A 10,679-nucleotide genomic window follows, 5' to 3' on the forward strand; every position below is an offset into this window, starting at 1 on the left:
ATAATTTTTTGCCTTCAAGTCCTTCAGTTTGGCATCGTCAATCACCTTCTTTTGTCCGTCCGTCAGTTCTGCCCCTGCTGCTGCTGTGGGTATCCCGTTTTCTATCAAGCTCCAATATTCCTTTGAACGCAAGAAATTCTCCATAAGCATACACCAATGATCATAGTGACCATCAAGTTTTGGAATTGATGGTTGCACAAAGTTGCTTTCCGTTGCCATCTCTGCTGCTTGAACAAATCAAAGTATGCTGCTTCTCACGTTTTGGTATTTCGCTCTGATACCAAATGTTAAAAACTCAAAGTAAACAACAAGAAATGGGAGAATGCTTTCTGCTTTATTGACTAACTGAAGTGGCCTATTTATAGGCTTACAAAGGAAGCTGAAAAGAGAAATAAATCCACGACTAACAAACAGTCCTAAAGACTAGGTCTACTTAAGAAAAGATCAGCAAGAAACAGAAAGTTCCTTGTTAATAGGAGCACAAGCAAAATAAGCTAAAAGAAATAAGAAAAAACTAAATACGTTAACAATATATATATATTTCATGATCAATAACATAGAAAAATGAAATCAAGAAAGGGCCAGCAGGCTGCCTTAATTTAATCTATGCAATGAAGTTTAGATGGCTTCTTGTTTCGGCAACCAAACACGCTTTCGGTATTCTCCGAGTGCCCATAACGGAAAAGTGTTCCTATACTCCGGATAATGTAGCATGCAGTTTTTCATGTACGATCCCGTTATCTCCTGCAAATTTAACACATACTTTAGTCCTAACTTTATTTTTTTTTATTAACCTGGATATCCAACCCGCTATGCGAGCCGACTAATCCTAAGATGACCATGTGCTTTGCAGATAGCCCGGAGTCACCGCATTTGAAACTCCGTGACCACAAGGTGATTTTTATTCCTCCTTGGATTTGAACCTGAGACTTTAGTCCTAACTTTTACATATAGAGATCTATAACAATAAGTTTGTAGAGATGTAGAACAATAAGAGTTTATGAACAAGTTAATAATATACCTGTTGAAGAAAATCTCCATTTTCCAATTGTCCATTGATGAGCAGTTTTGCTGCCTTGTGTAATGGTGTTGGATCCCTTTCAGCCTTTGAATAACACAAGCTTTTATTAGGAAATGCATCTCTTTCATCTTTCTAATGTATATGGTTTATAATTCGTTACTACAACACAATCGGAACGTTAAATATGACCTAAGTTTACACGTCTAAGTAATAAACATCATATCTAAAAGTGTTACAATAAGTTCATACGACGCTTTTTATCGTTTTAATAAGTTTTTTAAAACATTTTTTTCAAATAAAAGTTTCGTATAAACTATTTTTGTAGAATATACTTTTGGGAAACGTCGAATAAACTCATATTTTTTATAGAACACTTGTGTTTATAAGACACCATTCTAGACATTGTCCTATAAAATAACTGATACAACACTTTGTTTTGAAAATATTCTAAAACACTTGTTAAAACGTTTAAAAACGTCCTGTAAATTTATTGTAAAAAACATTTTACTGTTTGGTCTTGTAAAACAGTTTATTAGGACACTTACACATTTTCTTACAGGTATTTGCATATGAAGATATGTTAAAGCATATAATTATACTAATCAATCATACAAAAGATTCGAACCTGTCCACAGTAGAGAAGACCGAGCATGGCCCATGAAGTTTGCACCAAATTTGTTCGATTCCCCTCCAAAGGTATGAATTTCTGGTTTGATCCAAAAAATATCACATTACAGAAACATATCATATAATTAACTGGAAATATAAGCTTGAACAACAAACCCTCATCTGTGTTATACTTGATGGGATTTTTTTTGATTAACCTGGATATCCAACCCGCTATGCGAGCTGACTAATCTCAGGGCGACCACTTGCTTTGCAGATAGCCCGGAGTCAACATATTTGAACCTCCGTGGCCACAAGCGGATTTTTATTCCTCCTTGGTTTGAACCTGTGACCTCCTGGTACTTTTGACCTTTGGAGTCAAGCTCAAACCAATCAGACACCACCTTTGTGGTTACTTGATGGGATTTTAAGTTTATAAAACTAACAACTTAATCGACTCTTATATAGTAATGTTGTAATAAGTTCTAAGGTGATTTAATTAACAGGTTAAGACGTGAATAACGCCCTCCGGAACGCTCATGGATTTTATCATCAACTTGATGAATTAATTTCAAGATATAAGGCTTTCTCATTGAGTTTGGAACCCTGAACAGACTGCCGGTGATAAGCCGGATGAAGTGAGGATGACGTCAAGTCATCATGCCCCTTATGCCCTGGGCGACACACGTGCTACAATGGCTGGGACAAAGGATTTGATTCGTTATTTTCGTAAAGAAATCTCTAATCAAGGATAGAACAAGACAGAGGTTATCGACAAAGTTGGACAATATGATAGGATGCAATGAATAAATCGTTTTATTAGTGTTTGTCCAACTTCGTCGATAAAACTTGTTATATTACCTTACTTCTAACTAACAGTTTATTGTATAGGATGCACAATTGTCAGTCTTTATTAAAACTTAAAAGTCTCGTTAAGTACTCTATTGGAATGCAAATTAAGGATAATTGGATGTCCTAAAAAGCCGAGTTTGTTGTTGTTAGAATGAATCATTACCTCTTTTGGGCATGACTCGAAGCTCTCTCCCCAACCACCTTCTAAGTTCCGTGTCAAGAGCAAAAACTGAACAGCTCTCCGAATTGCTTCACTATTTTCATATGTTTTCCCACACGATACCAATCCTTGTAGCACGAAGAATGTGCCATAGAGAAAACATATGCCCCAGTAACCATACCACGACCCATCATCCTTTTGTTTGTTTTCCAAAAACTGTATGCCTTTCTCAATGGCAACTTCTATTTCTTTCTCACGGTACCCAGGATGTAGATGTTTGAATGCATGCAACGCTTGAATTACAGACCCGGTACATTCAACATGCCTAAAACCACCAAAAAGAAATCATGTTGGAGTGTCACATTGGTTAGAATTGAACTTTTCTGTTTCAATATATGTTCGAGCTCCCTTCTCTCTTCAAAAAGCTCTTCTAGAGAGTAATCCGATATGATTCTACATATTCTCATACAGTATATGCCTAAAAGTGTAACCTTAAATCCTAAATAGCATGAAAATGACTTACTCTTTCTCGACAACAATATCTGCAAAAAGTTCTGAAGGATTCAATTTCTGAAACACAAAACCTGAGTTTAATTAGTATATCTTTTTCCAGATTAAACACTACAACAAACTCAAGTTTATAGGACACAAAAAATATCAAAGTGTCCTTACTATACAGACTGCTTTATAAGACATAAGTTTATATGACCAAACAATTATGTGTCATATGTAAAAATATTACAATATAAATTTATATGATACTTTTTTTGTGTGTTAGACAAAACTCTAGGACGCTTAAAAGGTCCTATACCCTTTTGATAAATACCTTATGGACACGTCTTTTTATAGGGCATTTTTTTACAGAACATTTTTTAAAAGAATGTCATATAAAAGAATTAATGAGACGTTTTAATTCGAAATTGTCCTAAAAAGCTTGTGAAGACGCCCAAAAACATTCTATAAGCTTATTTTAATACTTTTTATATAAGACACATAAGTGTTTTGTTTTATGTACTTAATTAAGTCATATAAAACAATATATTATGATACTTGAACATTATTGATGTCCTATAAACTCGTTTTTGTTAAGAAATTAAGCATAAAAATTGTACCTCTAAATATGGTTTTGGAACCGGAGGCTCCCAAATTGCAAAACCACCGGTTGCAGGACTCTGGTTCAGTACAAACACAACAAAAAAGTTACTCGTAAAAGTAAGGTTTGCTACCTTTGGTAACCACCTTAAACCCTAAACCCTAGACTGACATATATTAGAAGTAACCAAAAGAAAAGCTGGTAGAATATGTACTTGTAGGTAAAGGAGGACATTGATAGCATCATATAATCGATCAACTTGAGCCTTTTCTCCAACAATGTCTTGAGGCATTTGTGATAGTGCTAATAAACACTTCATAAGAAGTCATGTAATATTTTAGTTCGATAGATAGTTATATATATATAATGTTTACAAATTTGAAGACCCAAAGAAGTTAAGAGAAAAACTGAGGATTTCACCTTCAAAGCTTCGGCAGTGCAATCTGACACGACCCAACCGTGATCTTGATCAGAGAAAGTCCATGCCCCTTTCGTGAATTGGCGACACATTTTGGTGAAATCGCCTTTAGGGTTCTCTTTTATCTACAGAGTCGTTCAATGTTAAGAAAAAAGAATCGAACTTGTTGAATGATAGTGCAATTAGCAAATGGCCAATTTTATAGCTACCAAATGTGTTATTATCAAACTCAACATAATTCATTTATGTAGAAAAAGCAAGTGTTGTAAAGTGCATCAACTAGAACTGGTCCATCAAACATATATGTATGTATATATATAAATACCTGTGATTGTTTCAAGTAAAAGTGAGCTTTTTTGAGTGAATCTCCATACTCGTCTACCATATTACTTGCGATAATTGCTTGTGTTACAAGAGTGCAATCCCATAATTGACTGCCAAAACTTTGCATCTTCATACCATCCTCTGCCACCCACAAGTAATCAGGGACTCTAGCAAGATGTCGTTTGAAGTCGATCCCATTTGGATCCTCCGCATAAAAACTCATTATTTGTAAAGCCTGCAATAAAACCAACACAAATTTAGACAATTAGACTCTCACATTGGCTAGAAACAGACCATCCAACCTATATATATATAGAGAGAGAGAGAGAGAGAGGGAGAGAGAGAGAGACATGTTCAAATGAGAACCATAAATATTTTGAGAATCAGGGAACCGCCAACAATTTATTAATTATTCATGATGAACAACATTAATAACATTGTAGGCCATTCATCAAGAATACCATGAACAATAAAAATACAAGATATTCATGATGATGAATAATACCACCAACAATTTATTAATTATTCATGATGAATAACATTAATAACAATGTAGGTCATTCGTCATCAAGAATACCATGAAGGATAAAAATACATAATACTCATCATGATGAATAATAGTCATGAGTATTTTAGGGTTATTCGTCATGAATAATTTATGAAACAATTGATTATACGGTTCTTAAAATATTTGTGATGCTCATTTGAAATCGCCCCTATACACCCCCAATATATAATCAAATCACAAACCCAATAAATATTACAAATCGGTGAAAACCAATCCAAACTATTCAATAAGCTGGAGATCTATATGTTTGTTTTTGTGTGTATATGTTTCATATGTAACTATCTTCATATTTCTTAATACATAAAACAATCCTGAATGGTTCATATATAAAGAACACTATGTGAATACTGCATTTTTCGCATGTTGTTTCATTCATGAAACAACACATAAAAACCGATTTGTACATTTATTGCGTTAGTATTTGAATTGCAATATATATATATATATAGAGAGAGAGAGAGAGAGAGTCAGATTTATACGATAATAGTAACGAAATAAGAGTATAAGAAATTGGTCGAGGCATATGTAATTTTACACTAAAATCGATTCACACGACTTCAGGTCCTGGACCATGTTGTCCGCACACCTTTGCGTTTACTGTTAGTGTAAAATAACATGTGATTTGTCTGTTTTTGTACTTTTTTTTATTTCGTTATTGTTCTCGTTTGAATCTCCCAATATATATATATACACACACATATATAGAGAGAGATTCAAACAAAAACCGTAACAAAATAAGAGAATACGAAAACAACCAAATCAAGTGCAAAATAACATATGCTTTTATTCTAACGGTGTGATTTTACACTAACAGGGGACCTAAGGGTGTGCGAGCGATGTGGCCTACAACCTCAAGTCATGGCCAAAATCACATGTGATTTACACGTGATCTTAGTGTAAAATCACATGTGATTTGACCGTTTCTTATTCTCCTATTTAACTATTGTTCTTGTATGAACCTGACTTCATATATATATACACACATATATATATGTATATGTATATACATGTATATGTATATATGTATATATGTATATATAGATACACATATACACACATATAGATATATACATATATATACACATATAGATATATACATATACATGTATATACATATATATATATATATATATATATTTGAACATCTCTCTTCCTCTAAGGGCTCTCTATCACATAAAATATCTCAAAAGGATTTCATGTATCCCCACATAGACACATTTCAGTATTAATTGGTTAAGACAAGTGTATGTAGGGAAGGCGACCTTATCAACGCAGCCCATGGCTATATATCGTCCTTCCTCGGCTCCATAGCGCATTAGGTCAACAACTCTTTTAAGACCCCTTTCTCTTAGCTTATTGAATGGCCATTTTCTGATGATAGGTTCGCTAAAATGATGAAGACCGTCCCATAGTAGATCTTGTATCAATGAATGAGGGTAGTACAGATCCTCCTGCATGCACACACACATATATATATAAATATATATATGTATATACACACACACACATATATATATATATATATACATATGATTCTAGTACAAACCCTCCTATATATATGTATGTATGTTATACGAACTAACCTTGCAACAGTTATGTCGTTGTTTGTTCCAATTAATGTGGTGGTAAGGGATGGGATGAATCTCTTTTCTTAAAGACAAAACAAGATCTGTAATGGGACCATGGTAGCTCTTGCCATACAAATGTGACATTGGCATGTATGTGGTTCGACAGTAACACCACATTTTTGCTGCAAAACAACCAAATATAATAAAACAAATGGTTGCATGGACAGAAAAGACAAAGCCACAGTTAATATGGGTTTTAATTAATGAATTCACCTGGATGATAAGGCAAAAAGGAAGGAAAAAGCCAGAATTCTGGAGGAAGAGGGTTGCAGCCTTCCCATTCATATACTCCAAGCACCTGATCATCATATTCATGCATGTTTAAATGGAAAAATAAATAAATAAATAAATAAATAAATATATATATATATATATATATATAGATAGATAGATAGATAGATAGATAGATAGATAGATAGATAGACTTGGGATCACGTGAGACCAGCCTATTTTCGTGAGACCCGTGAGACCAACTTTTTACACTTGAAACTTCACAGCAAAATGCTGTGAAGGTAACCTTCACAATGTTTTTGCTGTGAAGGTTCGACTTTTTTAAACCTTCACAGTGTTTTTGCTGTAAAGTTTCAAGTGTAAAAATGTGGTCTCACAAAAACAGTCTGGTCTCACGTGAACCCAACCATATATATATATATATATATATATATATATATATATATATATCAAAGTTAAAACAAGAACGCTAACTATATAAGAAAATAAAAAAGAGGCCGTTATTATACAAAATGAAATATAATTCACGTACAAAATCATACATGATTCGGTGCAACTTAAGTTGTGGCAAAAGTCGTCCGCTTCCATCTTTTTGACGTTAATGTAAAACCACATGCGATTTTGTACATTAATGGCCTTTTTCTTGTTTTTTTTAAATAGTTGGCGCTCTCGTATGAACCTTCCTTTTTTTTTTCTCTCTTATAGAGAAAGAGACTTGGAATCATATAAGATCAAACTGTTTTCGTGAGGCCCGTGAGACCACTTTTTTACACTTGAAACTTCACAGAAAAACATTATGAAGATAACCGTCACAATGTTTTTGCTGTGAAGGTTCAATTTTTTTTTTTTACATTTACAATGTTTTAATGTGAAATTTCAAATTCAAAAAAAAAAAAAAAAAATAGTCTCAAGAGGTCTCATGAAAACAAGCTGGTGCCATGTGAACCCAATACTATATATACATGCGCATATAGGGAAGTTTAAGGGGAAAACCTAAAAAGATGAAAAATTGAGTAACAACTTCGTAACCATTCATTTGGATAATATGCATATGTGCATACAAGTAATTGAAGTTGTTTATTGGTTTTTATGTACGTGTGTATCATATGCACTTTGTTTGCACATGTGCATACCATCCAGATGAACGATTAACAAGATATTTCTTAGTTTTTTTATTTTTTTACGGATTTCCCTTAACCTGACCTTATATATATAATTTTCTACTTACAAAAAGAATTACTAATTATTGATTACATGCATACCGCGAGATAAACCTTTCCCCATGATGGGATGGAGGTGGCGCCACCGTGATCATGTATCCATTTGCGGCCTCTACCAAGTGGACCATCGTCGCCATCTGGCGGAGGAGCTTCTCCGAGAAGCCTTAGAGCTACGTAGTTCAGAGCACTCCCTATCATTGTGCTTCTTCCTGATATATAGAATCCCCATCCTCCGTCTTCATTCTATTAATTATATATAATATTATTCCATCAATAATTAATTATATAGAGTCGGTTCACACGGTAATGATAGCTATTTAAGAAAATAAAAGAATGACCGAATCACATGTGATTTACACTAACATCACGTACAAAATCACATATGATTCACGCGACCTTGTCATGCGACCTTGCCACGCCGCTATTGGGTCGCCCGCACACTTTTTTTTGGTATTTGTCTTTATTCTATTAATTATATATAAATATATTATAGATATCAAATTCATAATTATTATCTTATTTTAAAGATGCAAGGTGTAAATCAAGAATATAATTTATTCAATTAAATTGCTCTTAACATTTGTTTTATACCGATTAATATGTAGCAACTTATATTTCAAAGCATTAATTGGAATCATGTTAGATCAAGGGTTTTCCGTAAGGCCCGTAAGACAAATTATCAACCCATGGATTAGATCTACAATCTGAACATTCATAATCACAAAATTGCCACGAGACTTCTCAATAATCAAAAAATTGTCACCGTGCAACTTTAGACCATTAGATCATTACCTTATAAAGTTGATCAATGAACATAAATTAATCTTACGGGTCTCACGAAAAACCCTTGGTCTTACATGAACCCAACCCGCATACATATTATTTTGCTGTGAAATCACATTATCCTACAAATAAAAATGCAAAAATAAATAAATGAAAACCATACATACTTGATGGATGTGCATGTAGCGAATCATTTCCTTCTTGTGTTCATTGGTTAGAATTGAGTCCAATGTGCCACTTATGTAGAGAGCAATTATCTGCAAGTTCAAATCACCCCAATTCCCTTAAAAACATATATTTTATATTGAATAAAATAACAATTTATTTATATTATATAAAATATGAAAAACTTATATAGTAAAAACATTCAATGTTAAAATAAATGATAGTTACCAGAGGTGGGGTGAAGAAGAGGGGACCCGCATTTTCGGCTGGCCAATGACCGTCCCAAGCTTGAATCGCACGGTTCAATCGTACTGCTTTTTTAACCGATGTCGTCACCGCTTCATAGCTCACGTCCTCTTCTTCTCCGAGTCTTATTGGAGGTTCGCTCAGTAGATCAATCCCGCTTTCCTTAATAAGCTGCAAACAAGCAAGTGTGCGTTTTTCATAGCGTGACTAATTGGTATCCATTTATTTCTGTAATTTAAAATTTTCTAGTAGTATTGGCAGACCTGAGCTCTCATTAGCAAATCCCCGCAACAACTTATGTCAAGCTTTTTCTTATTGATCAAGAACTGCTCTCTAGCTCGTTCGACTTGGTCACGCTCTTCCTGCGTGCCTGCATCGGGATCGAACTCCCACGTTTGACGTCCCACAAAATTGTTTGTGCTGTACAAATATTCGTCGTCATTTCCCGCACCAATTTTCAGCTTCCACATCTTCTAGTTCTTTGCAAATAATGTAACTGCATTTTGATTTCAAGAAATTGAACTTCAACCGTCTAAAATGATAGTTCTATTTTTAGATTTAACTTTGAATAAAACGTAACATTCTTCTTAAGTAAGACTTCGATTCAAATTATATAAAGATGTATGTGATATTTATTCTAGTATGAGTTTTTTAAATTTATAATTGCTTGATAATTAATCAAATATCTTATTATATTACGTATTAAAACACACATTTTTCAAGGTACAAATGTTTTATCATCGAGTCTTTTGAAAGATGGTTCTTTAAAATAGGGTTTTAACCAAACTATTTTTCATTTTCAGAGCATTTTGCCTAAATAAAATGACAGTTAACAGTTTAATTAAACCCGTTTGGTCTCCTATCAAACCCTCATGTTATACTAGTGATCATATATAAAATTGTATATGTTCGATCTACGTTAACAATAACAAAATTAAGAAAAGTTATAATCAGTATTCTTACGAGGAAGATCTATGTAGAAAACATATAGAACCATGAACAGATAAACACATATTTTTTTTAAAACTTGTTAAATTAGAAAAAAAAATTACGTTAACTAACACAACTCAAAGTAATCAAACAACGCTATATTTTCTTAGAACAGTTGAGATATCGAAATTGTTATACTTTTAAAGCAATAATATATTTTATGTTTTCTTATAGAAAAAAAAATATACTAGACTAACTTAATACATAGTTTAATAGCAAAAACTAATAATAATAAACAAGGGTAGTGTTTGATTGGTTTGAACTTGGTCTCCAAAGGTTAAAAGTGCCTGAAGGTTCGAATCCAAGGAGGAATAAAAATCCCCTTGCGGCCACGAAGGTTCAAATGCAGTGCGGGTGGTCATTTGGGATTAGTT

At 33.4% G+C, this 10,679-nt stretch overlaps 1 protein-coding gene across 1 annotated transcript; it reads right to left on the reverse strand.

Annotated features, from left to right (window-relative positions):
* Window positions 1-580: 580 nt before the first annotated feature.
* On the reverse strand, window positions 581-9,797 carry LOC112527045 (dammarenediol II synthase-like). Its single transcript, XM_025137525.1, has 16 exons — window positions 9,579-9,797; window positions 9,298-9,486; window positions 9,072-9,161; window positions 8,164-8,364; window positions 6,884-6,968; window positions 6,626-6,792; window positions 6,305-6,493; window positions 4,476-4,709; window positions 4,153-4,275; window positions 3,947-4,045; window positions 3,752-3,811; window positions 3,163-3,209; window positions 2,643-2,964; window positions 1,647-1,727; window positions 1,022-1,105; window positions 581-744 (listed from the first exon to the last, which is right to left on the reverse strand). Exons 1-16 carry the CDS (start codon window positions 9,783-9,785, stop codon window positions 619-621), a joined length of 2,304 nt encoding a protein of 767 aa, XP_024993293.1. The 5' UTR covers window positions 9,786-9,797; the 3' UTR covers window positions 581-618.
* Between the last annotated feature and the right edge of the window lie 882 nt (window positions 9,798-10,679).

The sequence above is a fragment of the Cynara cardunculus genome, assembly GCF_001531365.2.
Source record: "Cynara cardunculus var. scolymus isolate 2C chromosome LG 14, CcrdV1, whole genome shotgun sequence".
Lineage (NCBI taxonomy): Eukaryota > Viridiplantae > Streptophyta > Magnoliopsida > Asterales > Asteraceae > Cynara > Cynara cardunculus.